The sequence below is a fragment of the Labrus mixtus genome, chromosome 23, assembly GCF_963584025.1.
Source record: "Labrus mixtus chromosome 23, fLabMix1.1, whole genome shotgun sequence".
Classification (NCBI taxonomy): domain Eukaryota; kingdom Metazoa; phylum Chordata; class Actinopteri; order Labriformes; family Labridae; genus Labrus; species Labrus mixtus.
The window spans coordinates 13,207,590-13,235,394 of NC_083634.1; the positions used below are offsets into that span (position 1 = coordinate 13,207,590).

Genomic DNA, 27,805 nt, shown 5'->3' on the forward strand with positions numbered 1-27,805 from the left:
GGTGAAAATATCTGAAATCCGACACCAGAATGTTGATTTATTAAATCTGAATAACTGGCAAATATATTTCCACTGCATGAGGATTTGGAGGTCAGTGACGGTGAGTGCAATATTGAACCGTCAGATCAATTGGGCTCTGGGCCACCACACAGCTGGTGGTGGTGGTGGGGGAGGGAGAGGGGGAGGGGGAGGGGGAGGGGCAGTGCATGGATGAATGGATTAATTTCTCAAACTAAAAGACTTAAATTCAGAAAGTGATATCACAGAAAGATTCAGTTTTCTTTATGTTTTTGTTCTTCATTTCAATATTTCATCATACATTTGATTCCGTTTGTGTATGAATTACACCCTCGTCGCAGTATTCACACACATTTGCTGCCCTTTGGCTTATTTCCTTTCGTGTCTGCATCGACAGCCTCCAGTGAGACAGTAGGCCACGTCCTCCTTTGTCTCACCCGTTCACCCAATAATCGTACTGTCTGCCAAAGCGGGGGATTTCGCGGTTAACCCAAACGACCTTGTCCTGCGAAGGACATCGGTGCGACGCCTGCTCAATAAAAATCACAGCTTTCAAAGGCCACATTGTCACTGTGAGCAATCTTTCCCGTATTTCTCAGTGAGATAATGATCTGCAGGAAAGCATCCGATGAGATCACTGGTGTGTCACCATATCTATAGCGCTGCTTCACTACATTTTTTAACAGAGCAGTGATGTTAACGTGAGGTATAAATAAAAAATAGAAAGAGCTCTTGTACGTTACAGCTGAACGTTGGATACATTTCAAACAGCTGTATGGCCTATTGTTAAAAAAACAACAGCTATTCTTCGTCCATGCTGAGGTCAGCTTCAGCTGTGGTTATGCATACATTCACCACCAGGTTCACATCTCGGGTGATAAATCTTACTGAAGGCCTTGAGCACGCAGCCTGAAATTGGGAGTTCTGTTTTGGGAGGCTTGTCTCAGCCGGTAGAGAGAGAGAGAGAGAGAGAGAGAGAGAGAGAGAGAGAGAGAGAGAGAGAGAGAGAGAGAGAGAGCCACTCTGCCCTTCTCCCCACCGTCTCCCTCTGTACTTCAATATTTGATGCCACTCCTAAGTGATATTGTTTGTAGCACTGATGGAAAAAGAGATGCAGGCACTTTTGCCCGGAACTTACTGTACCAGACTGTTACGGCGTTCTTAAACAAGAGGTCTGTTATGAAACTAAAAGACAATCAATGCAACAAGAACTGGATTGTTATTGGTCTTGGACTTCATGTCAAGCTTGTCGACTATTTGTATACGTACTGCAACAACTCTAATGAACAGACATCTTCTGTACTTTCCAAGACGCATGTGAATACATAAACCAGTACCAGTTTTGGTGGGACAGCTAACTATGAAAGGCAATGGAAGGAAAAGTTATTTTTAGTCCACTGCAACGCATTGCTCAGTCGACCTCATATTGACTATTAAACCCTGCTAAGGGCGGGTGAGGAGGAAAACAGCCGACATTCTTTGTTTAATCATCCCAATCCACATACCCCTGAACTAAGCACATCTCCGTCAAGGTGGATCTGATAATCCATCCTACAATGCTGGCATGCATCTCTAAATGTCTGAAGGGTAAAACACCTTTAAATATTTAAGAACAACACAGACAAGAAAAACCCAAATAATCCTTTTGGGATTCTGTCTGTCTCACGGAGAGCAAAACCACAAGTCTAGATCTAACAGGAGTTCTTAAGAGGAGAGAGAGGATTAGGGACAATGGGGAAAACAATACAGAAAATGGTCACAGAGGATTTCCAGGAAGAATACATCCACAGAAGAGAATGAGATATTAGAAGGAGAGAGTCTGCAGGGATGGACAGTACAGAATTGACATACAGCACGGCGGCACTAGGGATGTATACATAGGGAACACGTCGGGCAAGAGTTGCCTCCAGGCTGTTGGAATGAGAACAGACAGATCTTTTTTTTTTTTAGGGGGGGGGAGGGGGGGTACAGAAATTAGAGGAGTAACTCACCAGAGTCAGCAAATTCTGAGGTGAAAGTAGAAGAAAAAGATTGGAAGACAGAAACAGAGAACAGATAAATCCATGTGATATTTATTGTGTTTGTATACATTCAATCATTGATATGTTTTCTTTCTGGCCAAGAGTAAAGTGAGGAGATCTTTTACCACTCTTATGACTTTTCACTTGTGAAATTTTCTCCAGCGACACTTAGCTTAGCTGCTAAGCACACACACTGAACACAGGACAGCAAGCTAGACACTCTCATCTACCCATCACCTCCAAAAGGAAATAATCATGCAAATAAAAAAAACAAAAAAAAAAAACAATTGGTGGTACATGCAGTCCCTCCCGATCAAAAAACGACCTTAACTTAAAAATAAAACACAATTTGTTATTTTCACACGATTAAATAAATACATTATAGGAGAGTTTTGAGGGGTCGTTTTCCTTCCCAGCAGAGCTAGCTTGCTGCTGCTTTATGCTAAGCTAGGCTAACTGCTACCTTGCTCTAGCTCCATATTTAGCATATAGATGAGAGATGTGAGTTGTATTAATTTTCTTTTCAAACTCTCATGAAAAAGGGCAACAAGCACATATCCCCGAATTTCAAGCTTTTATCTTCAAGGTGACACACAAACGTGCTCCGTGCCACACGGACCACGCAGACACACAGGTCACTCTCTCAGATATTAACAAACATAGAGCAGGTTTTCCAGACACTTTTCCGGTAATGTTTGTAGAAAGAAAACTTTGTGCTGTGTGTACTGTGGCGTCAGTAGGCAAAATAGCAGGAAAATACTTTAATTCAAATGAATCTGGTTAGCCGAAGTGATCAACAAATAATGTTAAAGTAAGGCAACACACGGGAATGATGAGTGTTAAAGGCAGATAAATCCTTAAAAACACAAACACAGCTCGAAACCATTCCAACCCCAGAAAGTACAACATGTGACAGCTAACCAGTTCCCAGCTCTAGCAGAACAACCTCAGACTTTTCTCCGGCTAGGAAGCGACTTTATTTTAAGAAACATCCATGAAAAATGTATGGATGGAGTCCTGCCAGCTCCCCTCGGCCCAGATGAGCTACACTTAAAGGCTGAGAACACACAAGGACAAGCTGCACAGCCTCCGTCTTTGATGGGTGCACCTGTTCGTCCCTCTCCACGCAACGAGCCCCCCAACAAAATGCTCCTTTGCATTAATCATAACAGTAAACGTGCATAGAACACAGGCACTAATCTCCGAACAGGGCAGACGTTCATTGGGCCTTTTGGTAATGTTGCAATGAGATGATTTAAGGCCCAGAACGAATGAGGCATGTGATGAGTGCATTTTAATATGGACTAATATCATCGTTACGCGTTCATTGGAGCGTGTCAAACTGTCGACGTTCCACATGGACGTCTTTCCATAATTTATCCAAATCCAACTGAAGATCCAAGTTAAGTCAATTCAATTAAGTCATGACACTGTAGTTGTTGTTTCAGCGCCAGTCAGTTATTTACCAAAAGAAAAGAACAGAGAAAAACAAACATTTTGCTTTCATTTTGCTATTAATGATAGTGATTTAGCCTTGAACACAAACAGAAAACTGTTATTATTTGTACAATTAGTTGACTGATCTAGCAAGCAGTATTTCAGCCTGCCCTCATCAGTGCAGGATATTTACCCCTAAGTAGACAAATAGCTTGAACAGGACTGGCTGGGTGGAGTATATACAAATTCCTTTCTTGACAGCCATACAGCCTCCATTCCCCCCGCAGGCTTTGATTTATATTTTAATTAGAGAAAAAAGAAAGATGAATACATACAGTGATGGAAAGCCTTGGATTACGTGTTCGACAACAACTTGATGCATGTTAATGGGCACTTTAAGGCCCGTCTCGGCATAGCTTATTAATCTCTCCAGAGCTGACTCATTCTAGGTTTTGGCTTTCAAGGAATGTACAGTCATTTCTGAGAAGGCTGACATGCCTCCTTGCTGCTGGACAGACCTCCGCTAATGAGATCACATCCAGCGAGAGGGGAAATATTTAGTTTGGACATTGTTTTGAGCCTGTAAATGGCTTTTTTTGACCTTGCCCTGCGCTGCATTTCTTTCTGCTGTTATCCTGACACTGATGCTTTTAGGAAACTGGAAGGGAGAAGATTATTAGGACACAGCATGAGTTTCAATATTTAATTTTGAACAGATTAAGATTCATCACTTTAGGAGAAACCACTTCCAAACCCAATTTAAAAGTCTTGTGTTCAAAAGATCTTATGACAAATTCTTTAAACCTTGTTCCCTGCCAGCTCCCCGTTCATTTGCATTTTTTTTTTTCCCTTTCGCTTTTTTGTGGCAGTGTGAGAATGGGATGACACTGCACCTCCCCGTAGCGTATTAACATATTCATCCCCCTGAGCTGTGCACTGACACTGCCGTTCTATCTTTCCTTTAGTTAGGCTAATAGGCCTTCATCTTAGAATGAAGGAAAATGATCTTCCACCTCATCTGTACTTTGACAGAGCACAGCGCTCACCTTGTCTGGTATGGAACTATTTTTAAAAAGGGATCAATTCAGTCTCGGGCTCGGCATTATGTTGCATTTCCCTGATGGTGGAGGAGACAGTGGATACAAAATATGGGTTGACTTTGCATCGAATAAGGCCTTTCTTTACTTTGACTGTGGACTAAAATAAGAACTTTGTAAAATATCACATGCAAGCTTGTTGCTGGTATTATTTTTATTATTATAAAAATTTGTATTTGCATGAATCATTTGAGAGAACGTCTTAAACTTCTGATCACATGTACATTTCAGAACCATCAGAAAACAGGATTAAAGTCATTTTATCAGGAGAAAAGATCAGAAATGTCGAACTTTCAGGCAAGATCAACGACATCACCGACTGCAAAAAGGAGCCTCATCCTTCACATAAGACTTACACAGATAGTCCATCATTGAAGACTTGGTGGCGATTGTCTGACTGTCTTACCTTCACTTAAAGGGTCCAGCGTGTGAATCATCAGCTGGAAAATGCTGTTCCTCATCAAGCTGTTGTGCAGGGAGGCGGAGCTACCTCCCCTCTGGAGCCGAGGTCTGGCCTGTGAGAGGAGAAAGGTGTCAACCAAACATTCTATTGCATGGGACATCTTCCTTACCAAAAAAAAAAACGTTTGATCCAATAATACTGCTGTTGTTTTTTGTAATACAGAACATACACAGATATTTACATCTCACTATTAGTTGTGAGCACCCCACTCTAAACCGCTTGGAGTATGATTCCCTAATCCTCTTTTGCAAGAAGAACCTGAACCCAGTAAAAACATGAAGTGCCTCAGCTTCTTCAAAACGTAATGCTGAGCCAGGCATTCACACTTTAAGCGACATATGAGTTTTTCTTTCTTCTAAAACATCCCCTCGCCAAGGTCCCTTCAGCAGACAAAGCTGGACTGGAGAACTGTGGAAAATTAGGCACGGCTGCAGGCGGCAGCTGTTTGTCCTCCCTTTTGGCTGCCCACAGGTGATGCGTAGGCGCAGGAGGTGTCAGGTGCTAATTCACAGGCCCATATGGGTGTGAGCGGGAGGGCAAGGGAGACATGTAGACTGTCAGGGCTTGTGTACGGTGCAGCTTCTCACTGTGAAGCCTGAAGATGCTCCTTCTGCTGCTCTGTTTTATCTTCTTCCTTAAGAATGTGGATGAAAAACTAAACACTTTTTTTTTTTTTTTTTTTGGAAGTACAAGCATTGAAAGAGTCTTACGTTTTCTAAATTCATGCTCCTTTGATTTTTTATTTTTTTACTTTTGCATGCTGGGTACAAAAAGGATTCGGGAAAAACAAGACGGAGCTAGTCTCTCAGACAGAGGGAGGCTGAAGGTTAGAGATAACAGTGTTCATGTCTGGTTCACATTATGGTTGGAGGAACACAAGTTACGCTTCTACATCTTCACAGAAAACAGGGACAAACACAGAGGCAGACGAGAAAGAAGAGTGTCAATCAGACAGGACCTACCGACAACTTGCCGTCATCCTCCAGCGCCCCAGGACTTGCCTTCTCATCCAACACAAAGAGAAGAAGAAGTAAAAGTGGGGGGAGAAAGAGAGAGAAAGAGAAAAAACAGGACATAGATGTGAAGCATGCCGCACATAACAGAACAGACGAGATGAAAGAGACAATAGAGAAAGACATTTACAGTTAACAGAGACGGTGATGACTGACTCTGATGTATGTATGTGGACAAGACTTGAGAGACAGATTCCTCCCCTCTGCTGTGCTGCCTGTGTCAGTCGCAAGCCGAGCAAGATGAGATTGTCTACTTGAATTTCCTTTTAAATTCATTCAAAAAATGTCATGTCAGTTTTTCTTATTTAAGTCAAGGACGTCAGGTCGTATCCAGTACGTTTGGTATATCTCAGTACCTGATGTTAAAGCAGAAAGGAAATGCTGAATAGGCACAAAGGAAAATATCACTTCCTGGTTTGACATTTTGGTAATTACACGTATTGACATTCAGAGTTAGATGAGAAGATTGATACCACTATGGTGCCTGTGGTTAGCTTAGCTAAGCACAAAGATGCAAGGGAGGTACCAGACTTGTTACTGCACGTAGGATTCCGGTATTTGAATTACTTCACTGTTTTAGTTTGATGAAAACTTCACCATACAATGGTTACCAAAGTTGATAGAAATGTAAACACAATACAAAACTGAAGCACTTTCTCTCTTTGGAAAGAGCTAGCCTGACAAATTCTGTTTATTTTTTACACTGTGTTTTAAAATTAAATTATAAGAGTATTTTGTTACATTTAGACAGGTCCCAGTTAGCTGTTTCCCATGTCGCCAGTTTTTATGCTAAGCTAAGCTAAACGGCGATCTGCCGACAAACATGGTTACAATCTTCTCAGCTAATTTGAATCATTTGTGGTCTCTACATGTCAAACTTTTGGAGTTTAATTATGTCTTGTTAATTTTAACACCCCGTCATTTGTAAAGACTAAACAGAGGCATGTGACGTTTGTATGATTGGATTCAAATGTGATGATAGGTGGGTTCTGTTACCTTTGGACAGAGCCAGGTAAACACATTCCCCTGTTGGCAGTCTTTATGCTAAGCTAAGCTAACAATCACTTGGCTGAAAACTTTCTGGTAACTGCCTGAATTAATCTATTCAGCTAACTCTTTTCAAGAAAATAAATAATCTCAGACTTTTCTCTGCAATTCAATCAGATTCAATCAGAAAGATGTTAAATACTGATTTTTAAATATGCTGGATTTTGTTACCTTTGTATCAACAGTTTCATCTATTACTCGTTTTTATGCTAAGCTAAGCTAACAATCAATAGGTTAAAGCTTTTAATTTCACAGACCAACATGAGTGTGGTATACATCTTCATGTCCAACTTTTAAGCTAAGGAATAAACCATTTTAAATGCCAAAAAAATGTCATGCTTATTCTTTGTGTAAAAAGAGCCTGGTCTTGTTCTGAAGATATTTGATCCCTAAAACTTTGTCCTGCAGGTTCTGCCAGTTCTGACGGGATTGGCTTCAGAGAGTGGGTCTGTGCCTGGTCATGCCAAAGTGACTCCAGTCTTTAAACAATCACTCAGTTCTCTGCCATCCTTCTCAGCAGGTCTATTTGGCACGTGGAGAGCCGTAACAAAGTCTGCTTTTGAAACAAAAGACTTTCACAAACTGACTGAACAGCGCTCACTTCATCTCCAAAAAAAAAAAAACCTTGTGTGTGCGCGTGTATGTGAAATAAAACAGTCGCTCAAAGGCCTCCATTTCTCCCTGCAAGGGTACAAACGCATAGCTTTTGTTCAGTTCTTCACAAATGGAGGCTTGGTTTCACAGCCTACACAGATATCAGACAAAAATGTGGAAATGTGGAGGCAATTCTGTGTGCTGATAAATCGCCACAAATGCTAAATGAAATGCAGAGATACAGTTTGATATTGTGAGTGATTACAAATGCAGAGCGAACGTACCTCTTTAAGACAGTCTACCAAGTTATTTGTTTGCATGATGAATGCTCATGAACGACACTGAATATCAAAACGTGTGCACGAGGAAGGATAAGTGTGGTGTGAGCTCCAGTTTTCTTTAGCTTCTGACATTTGTCTCAAAGACTTCCGGATAAATCTAAAGCCTTTTTTTTTCCGATTACACCAAAATGTTGAATTTTCTAAATAGAATAAGATTCACGAAAACTTGAAAGAACTTTTACATAAGAGCTGGTCTCATTCCTGTGAAAACTCCCCCACTGTAGTCATAGTGAAAATCAGTGTCCCACTGTTTCTGCTTAACAGCTCATAATTTACCATATATTAGGTTTGCTGCTGTATAGCTACAGAATAATTACAGAAACGAGGGAACATTTGCCAAAAATACGAGCTGAGACGCTGAGTTAATCCTGTGGTTTTTCCACAGCGCTATTCAACAATAATCTAGTTTTTCCACATTTCATATCATCAGGGGTAATTCCAAGCACACTCGGGGGTATAATTATTCTGTTTTACTCCCCATCACCCTCCTCAAAGGCAAGTGAGAAGAGTGAGGGGAGAACAGGTGAATATGCCAGATAGAGATTACGCCGTGGGTCGCTCATTAAGCCAGTGTTAAATATTATGACTAATAATCACATAGGGAGATTAGTATGTTCTCTGGAGTTTGTGTGTTCTCTAATACCAGCAGCTCTGCCTTCCCAGTCTTACGTAATGTCACATCAGGATCATTCTTGGAAGCGGATCAGCCGAGGGAGATAAATGTCCCTCTGCAGCCGCATGCATGTAACGTCGTGTTATGGAGAATTATCGATGAAGAGCGTGACATCATGCAGAAACACTTCCGCTTGCATCGCTCAAATTGCCCACAGCTTAAAAGGGGGGACTTTCGGAGGAATCAGCGCGCGGCGGTTGAAACGCTGAAAGCAGAGCTGGAAGTCTCAACTTTCGAAACATCAGAGGCGGATTATAGGTCTTCTTATACGCAGTCTGAGTGCACAAAAGAGGGTCTATTTCTGGATGAATTCCATTTGCATTCCCTTTATGCTCCGACATCCAAGCCACATAAAATCAGTAAAATCTTTTTTAACACACTTTCTTGCTTGTACTTTCTTCAGGAGTTTGATTAAATCCTTCATTGCTGTGCTTTATCCTTCAAATCCTTAATACACTCCACAATATGCCCTGGATATACAATAAATTATGATAACAGCAATCTGCCTAATATTTTATAAAATCTTATGAACCAATTTCAATATTATTACCACTTCATTTCCTTTTACAACGAGTGAGAGTGTGCAGGGAATAAAATGTACAATCTAAATGTGGATCATATGGAAGCAAGGCCCGTTATATGAAAGTGTCACACATTGTTCCACTGTCTCAATATCTCAATACAACGTGTACTGCTCATTTCTAAGAAACCCCTCCCCACCCCAAACACACACACACACACACACACACACACACACACACACACACACACACTCCAAATTCAAACAACATCATTATCAGCTATATATTTTAGGATTTACTGAAATACTACACTAAAACATTCATCAAGTTTGAAAAGGATATTCCTGAATGTGATATAGAAATGCAGACTGCTCCCTGAATATGTAAATGTATACACACTGCTCTGACAGTAATTCCTTTGCTAATGTCTCAAACATACTTACTGCTTGACTCTAAAAAAAAAAACCTTTTTCTGAACTTGTGTTTTTTGGGGAAAAAACCCAAAGCCTAACTAATCAACGCATCTTTTTTTTTTTTTTTATCTGCCAACGTGGTGGACTATGTCTCGATTTTCAACTCAACAACTAATAGCCCTGCACATAACTGTCAGAACATTTTTTATTGTTGATAAACTATCTTGATGCTAATGGCTAAGCTAATAGGCTACTGCCCCCAAGTACATTATTATTATGCAGCATTAAGAAAATCTTTTTTTTTTTTAACTTGAAGAAAGAAAACAAATTGGTATATTTCCCAAGATGATTAACTGTTCCCCAAATGCAGCATTTACATGTAAAGTTGGACTTTGCTGTGAAGGGTCACGGCTCCTCTGAGTGTGTTGTTGAGATGTGATATGTAGAAATCAAGCGTATAAAAGCTGACCTTTTGACTTTCCTAAGCTGGCTCTTTATCATACATTTTAACAAATGCTACAATGTCATGGGAAAAAGAATAACATGGAAAAAGGTGCAAGTAACGCCAGACAAGGATTCATAACAGTAGATCTGACATTTCCTGCATTATAAATACTTGTGTGTTGAAATTACAGACAAAGTTGTTCAACTTGAAAGTGGCACAAAGAATGGAGCCTGCATGTAAAGACAGCTCTGCTTGTCAAGCAAACTTGAAAAGTGAAATCTTGCACAGCTCCAGGCGTTTGCCTACACATGCTTATAGTAGGCAGCCTGTCTGTCAGAGCATGACAGAACACCCTTCGAGATTTGTCCATCTAGATTCATCGCGTTAGAGCTCAACTGTTGACTGAGCATCTCCCCCTCTCTCTCTCTCTCTCTCTCTTCTGTTTTGCCTGGAGACGATAATGATGATCTTCAAGGAAAGGAGGGAAAAGATGCACAACAAGTCAAGAAGCCATCCACTCACTAATTAGTAACCCCTTCATTTTTCTAACAAGCAGAACTAATTACAGGATCTGCCATGACGCTGATTTCCCACAAGGCAACGCTCACCAGGTCTAAGCCAAAATTGCTTCCTCTTGCCACCCCCCCTACCCCCCTCCTCCTCCTCCTCCTATGAACCAATCAGACTCAGGCTTATGGAAGACAAATAGGGGAACAAAAACTGCTGTGTCATATTTGTGAGTGACTGTAATCATGCTAGGTATGATCAGGGAAAAAACAGCTCTTCATTTGCGCTTCAGTTTCCTTTTTAACGGATCTGGAGTAAATAACAATCTTCAAAGTGGTTAAATACACTTCTTTACCACATTAGATCGTGTGTTTTCATATCAGGGCTGCGTGAGCAAATACAAACGGTGGAATAATGCAAGCCTGATCCTGGTTTGGATCTACAGATGAAGTAACCAATTAAAGGCGGAACATTTCTTTGTTTTAAGGATTGGCAGCAGACAGACAAAAGTTTCTTCCAGAAGTCTGCATTTATATTCTGCAGCATGTTTGCCGTGTTCCTGATGCGGCACTCTCTGCTCCAGATTTCTCCGCTGCCCTTTTCCCGTTTACCTGCATGACTTACTTCTTGTCTTTTGTTTGTTTTGAGCCAGGCTGTATCATCCTGCTGCCTTGTCAGTCCCTAATGATAAGGAAGACTTTATAGAGATGTGGTTCCCAAAGGGGCAACCGGGCAAGACACAGGTGCTGACAGTCCAAATGAGGCACCTTGACAAGCTTTTTTTTTCAGGCATCAGCCAAAAGGATAGCATGACAATATAGCATCCACAGTAGTTTCAAGTATACTCAGTACTGCTGTTGCGTTCTTTATATATACATATATATATAAGTACATCAATGAAAAGCAGGGGGCGCCAGTGGCCTAGTGGGTAGTTTGCATAGCCCATGTACAAAGGCTGTCGGTTCAAACTCTTTATATCTCTGATTTCCAACTCTATCCACTCTCCTGTCTCTAAAATGAAGATGAAGTCGCCTGTTGAACAAACTCTGACTTGTCTTCATTGTCATGTGAATGCCAACATTGAAATGTTGGCATTGTGGGAGTCCGACAGCAAAAGAAGTCGTGAAACAAACATTGGTATCAGCGTTCGGCTTAATTGTTATTTCAATCATCGGTATCGGCCCTGATTTACCCATTCGATGCATTTCTACTTGAGCCAGCTCTAACAGTGGTTGCTAGCAGCAGTTTTGATGTCTATTACTGCTCTGTGGGCGACTAGTTTTGGGAGAAGAGAAAGAGCAGAGTTATTTGGGGGACTAATAGAGCAGTGTATCAAATGGGCACATTAACTAAGTAAGTTAGTGAGTGCTCACATAATATAAAGTTAATGGAAGGACAGGGTTTTGGGTACAGAGGGAAACTTGTTATCAAGGTCTATTTTGCTTATGCTTATATGAAACATACAAAGTATAAATCTAATAAACCTAACCCAATTTTGGTTTAAGTTGTGTAATTGCACCCTGCTTAGATATTATTTAGACCAAAGTCCAAATTGTGAAAAGAGATTCGTATTTGAGGTTGGGTGTTCCATCCAGTCAGCAACTGTCTTTGTTAATGTTTTGTTGCACTGTCAGCAGGTTAACAGACAGTCAGCTTCTATTGGCGAAAAATACACACACACAGGAGAGCCTAATCTTAGAGAAGAACAGGCTGCGGAGGAAGCTTTCTGCTAGCAAGTCAGGTTTAGTTCAGCCGGGTTAATATGCTGATCGAGGCCTCTCGGGTCACCTTGGTGGGCTTGAGTGGGGACGGGCTAGGGTTGAGTTGCAGCCTCTTGCATCACTCGTCCGTCACTGATGGACATAAGTGGTAACGCCCTCGGACGAGAACACAGGAGAGGGGGCTTTCAGGAGATTCAATGAGCCTCCGAGTGTTTTCTAATTAGCTCATTAGAGACTGCCTGATTGCAATCACTTCCGTGAGTTTACTTCCTTAAATTTGCCTTAGAATTCTCTGTGGTTATCTGCGTCGGTGTCGGGTCTGTCTGCGGCTCTGGGATCTATACAGCAGCACTCAGCGCGCAGCAGACATCATCACCCCGGATTTAACAAATTACGGGTATTACATGAATGGCGTCTCTCAGCGCTGATGTAATGTTCAGCTGCTGCGGCTTAGCACGGCTGGTAGTGAGGGTCAAAAATCCCCCTGAGGAAGGAGTTTAGCATGTAAGGCCCGTCGGTCCTTGGCCACCTCCGACTATATGCGGCGTCTCCATCTGCCTATGTTGTGTGTGTATGTCATTTCATACGCCCACCAGATAGTGATCTTGGTGCCCTTCACATGATGCTTTTACAGTGCCGCTACATTAGCTAATTCGACCCCCTGCTTTCAAAAATAGCCCATGATCGATATGGCTTTCTGTTTCTTGCAAGCCTCATTGCTTCACCTTCAGGCTCTCCCACGGAAAAAGAAAACACCTTTTCACCAGCATCTCTCATATAAAGTTTGTCAGCAATGGGGGCTGATGTTGCTAAATCTGGACATACGTAGAGCTTGACCTTCATGGCATTGAGCTACTCTACCAGAGAAATACAATTTATACCAAAGAGCTAAAAAATCACCCTTTTGTCCAAATCCTCGGACAAGGAAGAAAGTTAACTATTCAACCAGCGCTACTCATGCTGTGTTAATCACATAAAGATACACAATAATGAAATGTTTAGGAAAACAGCTTCATTTAAATATGGCTGCTTTCCAGTCTCTCAAGTTCTACCTGATGGATTAAGATCAAGTCTTTTCAGTCTGTAGTCTGTTACTTACTCCAGAAAATCAAGACATCCCTTCAACCTGCCCTTTGTTTCATAGCTATCTGTTCTGTGGATTAGCCTTAACAAACAGCGATATGTCAACCCCACCTATAGAATGGCATGAGGCGTACATGTGACCAAAATGTTTCTATTGCCCAATTTTCTTAACAGCAGATCAAGTCGAGTTTTACTCAGAAATTCTAACAATGTGAGACTTCTTTCTTTTCTTCTATATTTCCTTTTCAAAAGGTATTTAAGCCTGTGTCAGCAGCCATGGTCAAAATGAACATCTCTAAATTACAGACTCAGGACTGCAGGAGAGGTTAAAGGAACACAAATGAAACTGCAGAAAGAAAAGTTTCAGACGCGTGAAGGAGTGAGGTAGAGGTGGCGCTGTCCATGGTACTGCAACAAGAGTCGACAGAGCCTGGAGCTGAACAGAAAACAAGCTGGTGGTGTTGGCTGAGTTTGCGGCTCACTTGGCATTTAATTGAATCAGTAAGGGCCCCAATCTAGGGCATAGTAAACTTTACTTTTAACACCTAAAAGAGATAAAAACCATCAAATGAAACACATTGATTTACACTTGCCTCCAACAAAGAATGCCGGTCTTAGATTTTATTTTACACACAACAAGCAAGAAGCTTTGTCAAGGACTCCTCTCTATGCAATCCAAAGACTCTTGGGAGGGCTACAACTAAAAATACATTTAGTACTTGATTCATTTGTGGATCATACTTTCAAATCATTGCTAAAATTGGTTATTGCATTCAAAATATGTAAGCACAAGTACACGTTTTTGTTGTGTAGACATCTCTTAGATACATCAACTCACGATCGCTCTCCTCTGCATGCACAATAGCCTCTTTTTACACGGAAAAATAATCAGCTTCATTGTTCTACTTATCACTAACAGTGCTTATAATAACAGCACTGACACTGTTAGAAGTGGCAGGGGTGACTTTCAAACCCTCAACAAGGCGGTGAAGAGCCAGCGTATACACAGATAAGAATAGAGGGGGAAGCCAAATAGTACAATGACATAAAAAAGGCCTGCCAACAGCACCTGTGATGCAAACGAGAACTTGTGTGCATTCAACGTGAGTAAATCAGAACAATGACAAAGTCCAGACAACTCATCGGCTGCTTATAAAGACAGATAAATGGTCAAAGAAGTGGCTCAAAAGCCCTCCACCCTGTTTCCTAAAAGCCTGACACGGTGTTTCATTGGCTTGTTACTTCATTTTGAACACTTCCATCCTATCTCTATTGACTCATCTAAAAGCCTGAACACAAAGCGGCAAATCGTACAATACCTAATCACCATCTAGACAGTAACCCCACCCCCCTCTCCTCGTCCTCCTGAGACAAGGAGCCACAGCTGGAATAGGTGATAAAACTTGGACTCCTCATTGCCATGGTGAGATCAAAGTAGCAGGCTTTCTATTTTTAAATGATCGGCTCTGCTGTTGCTATATGAGCTCAAATAATTCACTTCCAGCTTGTCCATAAATGACCTCAAAAACTACACAAGAACAGATGTAAACAAAAACGGTTTAGCTTCGCTTTTTGCAGTTTCACTCATCACTATTTTTGTCCTCATCTAAAGCAGCTCATATGTGCACTTGGAACTTGTAATTTGTGCCTTTCTTACATTACATTGAGCCTCTGTAGCACACACACAAGCAAGATTGACTTCCACCTACTTTTTATTCGGTGGAAGTCAAGGTCACTTTTACAACTTTCCTTTCAAAGGATAAAAACATGACAGCTCCCACTGCTTTCATAAAAATCCACAGTACAAATCAAGGACAAGAGCACGTACCAATGAAAAGACAACGCAAAAAGAAATACAATTTCTATGAAGGATAAATCATAGTAGGTTACAATCCTTACATGCCTGCAGTCAAAAGGGAGGGTGAGGAATCTGAGTATTGTACAAACCATACTTCTAATCTAATTTGAAAAAAGGTACTTCCTTATGATTTCCTAGAAATTAGCTTGAAAACTGATTTTATTACAGCACAAACCCGTTCAAGCCCGAAGAAACCGTCCATAACAGATGCAGTTTTATAATCTGGTAGGAGTTCAGCAGTGCACATTTGGATTTTGCAGGAAATTAGGTTGACATCCGTCATAATGGGAGATAATCCCATGACCACGTCACATACGACTAAAATAAACAGCCAGTGACGGAGATGATGCAGTGCAGCCTGGTTTTATAGTGGATGAGGTGGGAGTTTAGTGGAATTGGAGTGGATAAAAATTTAAAAAAAAGAGCAGCATGTTGCACTGGGTTTTATTTGTGAGTTATATAGGAAGGTCTACACTGGTGACTTAGTGTCCACATCCCACAGAGGACACACGTGGCAGTCTGCTTCTTTGCACAAACCCGCCTCGTAACTGATCTTTGAAGCGCATCCTGTGGACGATCTTGCCTCTGTGACGCTATTTTTAGCTTGGTAATACATCAGAGGTCGCACCTTCCATTTCAGCAGAGGCAACATCTGCCTCAATACTCGCTGGTTTATCCAACAGGGATGATCGCAGGCATCCCACATAGACTCCAGCCTGCGAGCTCAATAGAAATAGAGGATGTGACTTGCCCCACAGTATCCCACCAATCACATTTCCGTCATTTAAACATTTAAAGCATCTGGATATTGTGCTTGAGAAAGTATAAATGCACATGTTTAGTCAAAGTCAAGACTCTTTTTAAACATGTATCAAAATCTAACTGAAACTAAGCCTTGATCACTCTCAGAATAAATACATTAAACACCATTTCATGAGGCTTTGAATTCAATTTTCAAGACTTTGGAGGTGTGACCGATCACATCCTGATTGAAATGTTCCTGGCTCATCGGACAGCAACGATACATGTGACAATGATTGTAGTGCGGCACTAAACTGAGTGTTTCAGTCATCTGAGTCAGGCAGCAGGAACACTTTAATCTTACAATTTTTATGTCAATTTTCCACTAAATGGAGAGCAACAAAATGCTATTGTATCTGTTATTAGTATCTATTAGCGTTTGCAGCCGAGGTATCCCTGTTCCTTCTCAAAGATAAGAGTAAAGCGTTTAATAAAGGCTAAAGCGTTCATGCTAAACTATTGCGGAGCTAAACTTCGATAGATGACGCTCAACACACAACGACATAAATATCCCACACTAACATCTGCAACATCTGAAAAAGTAGACAACCTTGGTACACCTTTAACACCTGTGACCTTCAATGATATCCCACCATCATTAATACTTAGCCTGCAGGCTATGCTAATGCTCGGTGCTAAGAGATTAATCTCTGCAAAGACAATATCCCAGACTAACCCCGTCCAGGTCACACCTGATATCAGAAGTTTCCAGAAACCTATTTCAAAAGACATTTGTTTCAAAATGTGGATTGAATCTGGGTAACTGATACTCTTTAAATGATTGGCTTTTGGTTTCCTCTTGTTTTTAATGTAACTATGCTGTCGTAAAATGATACTCACTGCTCCTATACTAGATATTCCTTTGTTGGGTTTGCTGCTGCCTTTGAAATGACATAGACACTCCGACTTCATTATCCTAACTGACTGACTTCCAGTGTGTCACCATGATTTGAACAAGTGGTCAGAGGGCTCCTCACTATACTCCTCTGTCTCTCATAAAACCATAGTGCACAGAGTGCTGGCTAATCTCATCTGCCGGGGCCAGTATTTTCAAAAGCAGCCAGTCAGTCCATCAGCCAAACAATGAGAGAGGCCACAAGATGACAAGATAAGCTGAGGTCGGCCTGGTGAGGTGGTCCTGAGGACAGTGAGGGGAGGGGGTTGTGCGTATGATGACATGTAAAGACAAAGCAAGTCTTCTTTGTTGCGTTTTAGAATTTGGCTTGTCGTCATTAAATGGCCTTTTTGGAAAACCATTTTTAAAAGGGGTTCAGTACAAAAGTTAAAAGAAGAAAAAGTCCTTGACATTGGGAAGCAAAGTGCTACCTCAACGTAGTCACTGTTAAGATGCCAGCTTTGATTGGCTGGACGTACTGTTCTTTTTTTTTTGGACACAGAAAGCCAAAAAAAAAAAAAAAAATGTTGGACCCATGATTGTTTCAGTGGGGCATCATCAGCAGCATGCTGCGTCAACTCAACTACGCACACTTCTGTTGCTTTTTCAGTGAAAATGGCTGGAGAAATCTAAACCTATGGTAATATATCATCTTCCATCTTGCAATTTACTGATCCTCCGATTTGCTTGTGGGGCAAAAAAAATGAAAGCCTTTTATCTCTATTGTGACCTTGAAGCGTCTTTAGTCGGTGATGATTTATAGTGTGTGTAAGTGTGAGACGTTTTCAGATGATGTGGAATAGACCCATTGGTGAACTATTCTGCTCCCTTCACGTACACACAGTGTGACCTAGTGTTCCGCAATCAGACCTTTGTGCATCGGCCCGAGTCGACTTGGACCGCATCAACAGCCTAAGAATCTCAGGGATGAGAGAACTTGCAACAATCAAGAACAGCAGCACAGTCAAAAAAGAAGCTATCTTTGGCCTATGAACCCCTGTCGCTCAGGGCCAGGATGTGTGACAAGTTGTCAACTATTGGCATTAAAGCTGAGGAGGACTGACTTGACAGATGAGACAAGGTAACAGCACACACCATACCACACCACTGCAAGCACAACAAAACACACTGACCATAGCCTCACACATTCGTAACAAAGGCTGACATTTTGAAGCATTATAAAGGTAGCATTTATTACAGGAATGCGGGTGATTAAAATGTACCTTGCATTAGGCAACTGTCTTGTGTTGCCCTTGAAATTAGTGTCTTGTCAATATTTTCCCAAGATTCAAAGGTGGTTTGATGAAAAGCAGAAAACCATCATGTGCCAAAGAGACACTCTGATTACTGGAGAACCCCTTCCCTTTTTGTGAGATTAACCAGCAGCAAAGCACACGTTAGGTAATAAAGGTATTCCACAACAATCAGGTAACTACATCCTTCTAACTCAGCTGCACTATAAATTGTGTTTTTATGGTTATGTTTTGAAGGTTGATTAACACCCACCAGGCAAACATTTGACCTATGAAATAAAGCTCTTAGCACATAGCCGAGGCATTCTCACCACTCGGCCAATCAGATGAAAACCAATGTGTCATCAGCTATTTGTTGTAACTCACCTGTAGTCTAACTTTATCCGAGCATTTTAGCGTCTTTCAGCCCGTTTTAAGTTTTTTTTTTACCCGCAACCTTACTCTCTTGTTCCTTTTCACTGCGCTCATCGTGCTACCTTTAATTAGCTCCAAAAAACAAAAACATCTGAATGCGCCTTGCCCACCACTAAACATCAGAGTCAACGTTAGCCACTTCTGCTCCAAGAGGAAAACATAACTATTTCAAAAATGTCACCAGATTAACTTCAAAAGTCAATATGATGTCCGAATGTTGACTTTACAGCCAGTACCAACTGACCCCTGGTGGACAGAAAATCACTTAAAGCAGGGTTACATTTAATTAGTTCACAGTCATCAATATCAAGATGCCATCAAGCAATTCAAGTATGGATTTATTAAAGCCTGCACAACTAAGATTTACAAAAAGTGCATGAAACCATCCAAATGCCATCACTTTCCAAACTATTAGATATCGAACATCCTCCCATTTAGCCATCGAAAGCCTATTGTTCTGAAAGCAAGGCACTTTCTTTCCTATTTAGCTGTATGTCAGTCTAAGTGAAAAGCCTTATGGAGCATTTATGGTCGCGTTAACTGGATTTAGAGATTATTGTAGATTGCAGAGGAGGAGCCCAGCCATTAGAAAGCTTTAAAACAATGGCTTTAAATAGACCTTACATTCACACTGAGGTCTGACAGTTCTGTTTGTGTCATATTGATGACGGTACACCTCGTCCCTGGGCAACAACAAAAAAAAAAAAAAAAAAAAAGACTCCTCTGATCTGTCAAATGATGGAACAGCAAGCCCTGATTTACTATTAAACTCTCTGCCTCGAAGCTAAGGCATTATTTTTGGGAAAAATAAGAGAAACAAAGCAATCTATTTTTATGTTCCCAGAAGCAGAATAAACAAGTTACACAAAATGAACTTTTGGTGTCGATAAAAAAAAGGAAAAAGATAAAGCAGTACAAGCAGTTATGTAAGGAGATAAAAGGAAGCAGACAGTGCAAAATTGACTGGTGCCTCTGAAAATCACACTGCTGTCCATGCTAGTTCAAGAATTGAATTTTACATGGTATTTATAGCATGTCTTGTTAATGGCTGACTGCCAATTACCGAGCAAGCACCCTATACACTCTTATCTTTAATGTGACACCACAACACTGCTTCCCTTTCCCCTGCTGACTGCCTGTGTTTCTGTCTATGCTAGCATGTTACACCCAACAGGAACATCCCAATATCATAATGCATGAAATGATCTCAGGGAAGCCCATTTCAATCAAGTGTTTAGTTCAAGGGCACCGCGTCAAATGACACCCTATGGGTCCTTACATTGCAGTACGTCACACCTGAACGGTAATGTATTGAGGATTAAGGAGACCTTGGAGCTCAATTGTGACAGTGAAATGATTAAAAAAAAAAAAAAAAAAGGACTCACAGTTCACAGTAGTGAATGTCAGCTAAAAATAAAAAGACCCCCCCAAAAAAAGCAAAGAGCCAGACCCTGTATCATATTTCGCAGGACAACTTTATGAGCCAACTCACTCATCCTTGTCCTTGCCCTGCCATTTTGCTCTCCATTACTCATACATGAATTTGAACACACACACACACACACACACACACACACACACACACAGACACACACAGACACACACACTCAGGCCTGCTAAATTGCCAATTAAATCTCAAAATAACACTAGTCTTAAAATATATACGCGTCCCCAAAGTGTCTATACTTGATTAAAAACTGCTGTTTAGATGTTTCTAATAATATGTGTGCCATTGCAGTTCGATTGTCCCTGTAAACCCCCCCCCCCCCCCCAAAGAAGTCATTTCTTTCATGCATTTTAAGTGTTGTGATTTCAAAGCAGGGTGCTGAGGGGACGAATGAGGAGAAGCTACATCTGCAGCTAGTGTAGCAGGAGATAAGACATGATAGTGGGGTTTGATTGCTCATCTGTTTTTCCCCTTATTGAAAGTTTGTTCCCAACACACACATACACACAAGGCTCTTTGAGCCAAAGTACCCAGAATGCACTGCAGCTCAAGGTCACCTAAGTCTTCTCTAGCACTTAGAATGCCTGCCTCCTTTCTGTCTTTTCTTATACTTGCCAAAATAAAAGAGCTATGGGAGAGGTAAAACTTACAGGCTGTAATTATTGTCCTGCTTGCTTTTGGAATTAAAATCAAACATTCTGGTTAAAATAAACTCCATATCAAATGACCACCTTGGATCCTTGGGAGTTTTCCTCCCATCATTGTGTAACAAACAGTTTAAATATCCTTTATGTACTCAGAATAAATCCCCATTTAATTAAAGCTTTACAATGCAACTTTCTCAAAATTTCATTTCCATTTCATGTTACAAATAAATCTAAATCCGTCCGGATAATCTCTACACCAGTATCAAATTGCACTGCAGTGTATTTTGCCCTCAAGTGTCATTGAGGGGGAGGGATGCTATGTTAAGCGACACAATGGTTTTAGACTGTTTTTAACTCTTACTGATCGTGCTACCGATCAACACCTTACATTCTGCACCGAATGACTTCCTATAACTCAAGCTCTCTTGGAGCAAAACCTGGAGGAAAGCTAGAAAAATCAATACTACAGCAGCAATCCTAAAGTTCACTAATGTATGTGGTTGACGCTATTGGGTTGCATGTGTTTCATGTTGAAGCAACTATTTTAAAAGCAGTATTTTGAAGGAAATCTTCGCCTGAGGAAAAGAAATAACTCCTGATTTTTTTCCGAGGGATTTGTTTGTCAGACGGGGACACAATTTGTAGAGCTTAACCCAGAATTACACATTTGACTCCTTTTTTTTTTTTTATTAATCCCACAGTGGAATACTGTGAGACCCGCCATGTACAGTATCTCTTAGGCCACATGAATATACAATGGTCAAAGTGGTTGGTGAAAGAACTCTTTACCTCTCAACCACTGAGGTTTATCCATTTAAACTGATCGTCTATGGTGTAGGGTGGTCTCAGGAAGGGTATGTTTGATGTGTGGGAAATGTGCGCTGAATTGGTCTCATTCGTAATTGGTTGATTGGAACCAAGAAAAGATGCTGGAATAAAAACCATGTCTCTAGGAACAACATGGTTTTATTTTTGGCTGGGTTGAAAACAAAGTCAAAGTAAGCCTGAATTATTCAAATCTGCTGCATGTGATGTGAAAGAGGATGAATGTTTTCAAGGCCAGAAGAGACACTGAACGTCAACTCTATCGGCCAAAATACGAAACTCATTACTGCATTTCCACTTGATCATATAGACTGATGTGTCAAACAACATTTCATAGAGGAAATTGTGGTGAAACACATATAATTAAATACACAGAATAGATCCAGAACTCAACTCACCTTGGGCTGTACTTCCACTTCTACCACTTGGTTCTTGTTCATGCAACTTTTTACGAAGCCCTCCATGTTGCTGTTGAACTTCATGAAGATCACGTAGGCGGCGTAGCACGACAGCAGCGTGGCACTTTCCCACACCGAGATTACGTTATCCAGGAAGAAGATGATAAGCAAGATCAGATCCAGGATGTAGAAGGAGACATCGCGGAACAGCGGCCACCACGTCAGGTTGAGGATCTCCTTGGAGAAGATGGCACACATACCGATCACGAAGAGGATGTTGAAGACGGCGGAGCCTACGATGGTCCCGATGCCCACGTTGCTGTGCGAGATGAAGACGCCGATGATGGAGGTGAAGAGCTCTGGGGCTGAGCCGCCAGCCGCCATGAAGGTGGCACCTGCGACGTCGTCCGAAATGGTCAGCTTCTCCGTGATGACCGTCAGAGCTGGGACGAAGAACTCGTCACACACTATGGCTAAGGCGATGAACATGTATATCATGCCGAACATGTGGAGGACCACTGCTCCTTGGCGCCTCTCATCAAGGGTAAAAAGGTCTCTTGGGTAATCCCCCTGGCTCTTATTGCTATCTGCTGTAGATTTCATGGCTATTGGCATGTCGGCTGATGCATTGGGGTCTGTCTGGGGTTGGGTGAAAAGTAGAGTCCTGTGGGGAACTGACTCTTGCAGACTCTCCTCGCTTTGACCCCCTGAGCTCCAGGTCAAGGCACTGAGGGAGACAGCACTTATGGCCATCAGGCTGAAGACGAACCCTAAGATCCGTACCGGCCTCAGTTTTTTCCGTAGACACCGGTAGGCCTGGCGCTTACAGGCAGCGCCCAACATGGGCCTGCTCTGCTCTAGTGAATCCATGCAGGGCTGATCTGAAGCCATGTCTGTGCAGCGTGTCGTGTCCTCGCTCTCAAACGCTTGGTAGGAAGAGGGGAGAGTGGGGAACAGGATTTTACCGGAGACAGTGCATGGTGTTGTCTTCAGTTTCAAATGAGCTGATGAGATTGTAGGCGCTTCCCAGGGTCTGGTTTGCCAAATGATGTCTTCATATTAGCCTCTGCTGGACAATGTCAAAGAATGAAGAATGCATTACAATTCAGCCAGGAAATAAACCCAACAACTGCGGTCTAATAAATACCATCAAAATAAATGGGGCTTGTTTGAATATTGGGTACACAAGGTTCATTTTAAAGAACCAGTTTCTAAATGTGACAAACAACTAAACAATCAATTACATAACCAACAGAGAGTTAATATCTCTCATTGTCTCGTATAATATAACAAAGCTATTTGTAAATGCTGATTCTTTTTTTTATAACAATGGAAAGCCACTAACCTTGACCTTTTTTTTTTTTTTTTTTTTTTTTTTGCCAGAATTTTGAAAAAAAGCTTAACAGATGGAAAAACCAATAATCATTGTTGCCCTGGAAAAGTCAGATACAAGTCAGGACTAATCTCCTCCTGCCCACCGCCTAAAACATCTCTTTGTAGAGAGCAAATGCCAAACAACAATGTAACGCAGACATGTGGAATAGTCAGCTTAAATGTGCATCTCTTGTGTGTGAAAATTCTTCCAATTGGTCGCAATATTGTTTTTACTATCACAGCACACTGAAATAATTATCCTCCAGGAGAAAAACTTGGAACAATAATCAAGAGTTTGTTCAATCTTACGCAAATCTTGTTTTACAGGCTATGATAGGTGTCGGTGTTGACGATTAGGTTATGGGCACTTAATTAAGATGAAAAACAAAAAGCGTTTTCAGGGATTGGAATTTCAAGTAAATCACGAAAAAAAAAAAATTTTTAAAACGCAGCATGCAGCAAACAGACTGAAAACTTCAATATGTAGATGGTTCTGCTAGTCTAACAATGTCAGTTTCCAATTGTGACGACTCGCAGTCAACATGGGAAAATCTGCTGTTTTTACCTGAGGGAAAAAAAAAACCTCACAAAATGAGAGGGCCAACGGTGTACGGACATCACTTGGCTGCAGTGAGTGAAAATGGTAAACGCTATGACGCTGCTGCTCAGGTAGAAGCAGAAAAAAAAAAAAAAAACACACACACACACAGACACACACGCCACACATCCTGTCCTGGTTGACTTTTCAGAGATGCACAGCCCTGCTGCTTTTAAATTAAACGGAATTTCTGACATACCAGCCCCACTGACAACTCTTCTCCATCCCTGTCCTTCAATAAAGCCTTCGCCCTTTCAGCTGTGCCATCATCACACAACAGACGACAAGCCGTCATGTACGAGCCATGCAGCCCAAACATCAGAGTTTCTCCGGCTGAGAGGAGAAGAGGCTGCGCACGCTTACCTTTCACAGAGACGAAAAATCAGCCACACGGCACAGCAGCAGGTAGGAATTAGGAAATCCTCTCCGGTGCCCTCTTGCTCTCATTGAGTAAATGTGACCGGTCGTCCGCTTTCCGACGACAGAGGAGGAGCTTTGGAGGGAGGGGTGGTGGTGGTGGTGGTGGTGGGGTGGGAGGATGCTTTTCCAACTGCGCTCACCTCTCTCCCTCACAGAAGCAGCAGCAGCATCCCTCCCGTTTCCGATGAGAGGAGAGAGAGAAAAAGAAAAAAAAAATCACCCGGTCGAAAAATACCTTGCTAGTGTAGCAGAATAATGTGCTGGGCTGGGCTCACCACGTGATCCGGAAGGTTTATTAATAAAGCCAGGTAATGTATCCATCCATTCCCGCTGGGTTCACGCGAAAGGGGGCTTTGGTGATGTTGCATTTTGAGGGAGGAGTTGCCGTGGTTACACAGCAAAGGCAGTATTTCCACTCTTTTTTTTTTTTTTTTTTGTTCCAATGATGACGGAACAGGTGGATAAGCTTCGTGGTATGTGTGTGTGTGTGTGTGTGTGTGTGTGTGTGTGTGTGTGTGTGTGTGTGTGTGTGAGAACGCCTCAGGTCATTTCAAGGTTACATGAATGAGGTGGTCCCTTTACTCTGATGCCTCTTTGACGAGGAGCCCCAAGCTGCAGCACAATTGACTTTCAAAATGTAAGCTTCTTTAGAAAGAGAGAGTTCCACATGCCGTTTGAAAATGCATCCTTAACTTTTGAGGAAATTGAAATATGTTTTGCCCCAGAGGCTGAGTCTTTCATACGCCTATTTTCAGTATAGAGCTGCAGACATCAGCTCATATAGCTTATGTAAGAGAACAGGCATGAGTGGCTCCCACTTCAAGTAGCCTATACATTTTTCAGGTTGCTCATATAGGCCTATAGGCTACTGACTAGATTTTTCTTAGTCTGGGTCACCATTCTGGACTCTAAAACATCTGTTTTCTTACAGACCATAGTTGTTTCATACTGATAACAAAAAAACAAGATTTGATAATGCAGTTGCTGGGAGCTCATTTGACACAGACCGGCTAGCTGCTTCCCCCCTGTTTGTAGTATTAAGCTTGTTGAGTGGATAGATGTAATACTGGTATCAGCCCATTAAAACCCTCAAGAGGAAAGCAAACAGATGCATTTCCAAAAGTAACAACCATTCCTTTCATTTGTGTTTTTATGTATGCATTTATTCTTTTCAAACAGTTTTGGTTTGAATACCAAACATGAAAAGGTCATGCATGCTTTACGCTCCGTTTTCGTTCATTTTTATATGTCAACCAATCCCAGGCTTTCGGCTGACATAACCATCATCCCTGCAGCCCCTCGGGACGCCGTGTTTCCCCCTCATGTCAGAAAAAGCCTCCCAACCACTTAGCATTAGTCCACAGGCCAAACCCTGTTGGATAGACACAGACACGCAATCTCTTCATGGTGTGACAAAGCATGTGTGACACTAATGGCCCGGTGCTGTATAATAAATCATGATTCAGTGACCTCATTGATTGGCCCCTCTTCTCTGCTCATCTCCTCTCCACTGTAGCCGCCCCTTGTTACCTAACAGGAAACACCAGGGACTACAACATTAACTTAATTTACCTCAGATAATCAATAGTCGAATGTTTCGTAACCATTATCCTTTAGTCCATATTTAGTTTGCATCCTAAATTAGCGACTTTTTTGACAGGCTTAAGCCTAAGCATTAACAAATTAATGAGATGCCCCTTTGTCTTGATTTTTTTTTTAAAATCGAATGAGAAGGTCAATAGCAATTTACAAATGTCTTGTATATCAAGGCTAGCGTAGCTTAGCATAAAAACTGAAAAGAAAGGAAAACAGCTAGTTTAACCCTTACACACTGTTGCCGACAAATTTGACCCATTTTGACATTCGCCAGCAGTAAAAACACCCTCATTGTTTAAGCCTGTAATTTGATGACTTTTCCTTTTTATGACCCAAAATAAACATGGATTAAATTAGAATGTTTATACTGTTGTAGAGGAGCTTTTAATTTGTGTAAATTGAGGCTGTTCCAGGTCAAATTCAACCCGTATCAAATCAAGGAAAATGCTCTGCAAACACCCAGATTTATGAGAGTGTAAAGTGTCATCACAAAATGAAACATGAGCTCATGATAGAACACCTCAAGACGTATGTATACACTCTCAATAGATTTGTAGTTCAAAATGTGGAATAAATACACTTGTTATCAGCGAATTGTGAAGGTGTTGAATATGAACAGTATGTAAGAGTTAACTTGTCTACAAACTAAAGTGTTACTAAAAATAAATGAAGTTTATTGTTGTTGTTTTTTGGCCAGATAACATCTAGGCTGGCAGCGGGCCTTCTGAAGTCTTATCGATGTCTGAAGGTTGGCAGGCAACCACACAAACTAACTGCCTGATGTCTGTAGCCCTACATTTTTTGGACAAATATCTTCATGACTTTACCTTCATTGCATAATGTCATTCATAATTCTGTCTCAGAGGACAAAAAACACATTCTTAAGTCCTGCATTAATGAAAGACTGGCACACTCAGAAGCACAGAGAACTATTCATAAGTCACATATTGAGTTTGGTGCTTAATACATCCACTATGTGTTGGTGTCCATGATGGAGTTCATTGTCACAGGGCTTCATTGCCATCAGTCCAAAGTTTTTATACAAGATATGAGGGTTTAATCCAATCTGTGAATAAGAACAAGTGCAGGCTACATCATCAATTTGAATTGAAGTTTAAACATCAATCAACCTGTGAAAAAATTGGATAATATCGCCCTAGCTTTTAAAAAACACCTTCTGTGTTGGCATATGATTATCATCAGAGTTCACTCCGCTTCACACTTAAAAGAAAGCCTGCATAGAAAACCTGATGTGATGAGAGAGAAAAGAATAGAACAAATACACATACGATGATATGCCCAATTTAAATTTGATACCAGTATCACATTTGAAAAAAGTTGGGACAGTAGTGATGAGAGACGGGAAAAGTTGTGAAAGGCTTAAAGTAAATATCTGATGGAACATCTCACAGATCACAAGGTTAACTGGCAAACAAAGTGTAAAGAATATAGGGATTCCATTGTGTAATTTTATATTCAGAGAATCTGAAGAAATCTCTGTTTGCACGGTAAAAGGCAATATAGATCCAGAAATGTTACCACCGTCTCGGGGTCTGGGCTCCGTTAAAATGGACTGAAGCGAAGTGGAAACGTTTCCTATACAGTCTGACCAGTCAACAGTTGAATTTCTGTTTGCAAACTTTGGACGCCCTTGTTCTCTGCGCTGGGTGGTACGAGGGTACATTAGTGCACATGACATGGGTAACCTGCACATTGGTGAAGCCACCATTAAAGCTGAAACATATTTACAGGTTTTGTAGGGACATATGCTGCCTTCCTGCAGTCCCGACTTCCCAACATGTTTGGAGCATAATGAAGCGTAAAATAAGACAAAGGAGACCCTGAACTTTTGAACAGCTGAAACCTACATTAAGCAAGAATGATA

General features: G+C 41.3%; 1 protein-coding gene across 8 annotated transcripts in view; it reads right to left on the reverse strand.

Annotated features, from left to right (window-relative positions):
• LOC132958316 (sodium/potassium/calcium exchanger 2-like) overlaps positions 1-24,654 on the reverse strand; it is a 43,915-nt gene extending 19,261 nt beyond the window's left edge. For 2 of the 8 annotated variants that reach the window (XM_061031063.1, XM_061031057.1), the window contains exons 1-5: positions 24,268-24,654; positions 21,932-23,001; positions 5,999-6,045; positions 4,980-5,088; positions 2,010-2,024 (exon numbers count right to left, since the gene is read on the reverse strand). In XM_061031063.1, coding sequence (XP_060887046.1) covers positions 2,010-2,024; positions 4,980-5,088; positions 5,999-6,045; positions 21,932-22,823 — 1,063 coding nt within the window. In that variant the 5' untranslated portion in view covers positions 22,824-23,001; positions 24,268-24,654. The remainder of the gene's footprint in view (positions 1-2,009; positions 2,025-4,979; positions 5,089-5,998; positions 6,046-21,931; positions 23,002-24,267) is intronic. The other 6 variants (XM_061031058.1, XM_061031061.1, XM_061031060.1 and 3 more) reach the window with 6 other exon arrangements.
• Between the last annotated feature and the right edge of the window lie 3,151 nt (positions 24,655-27,805).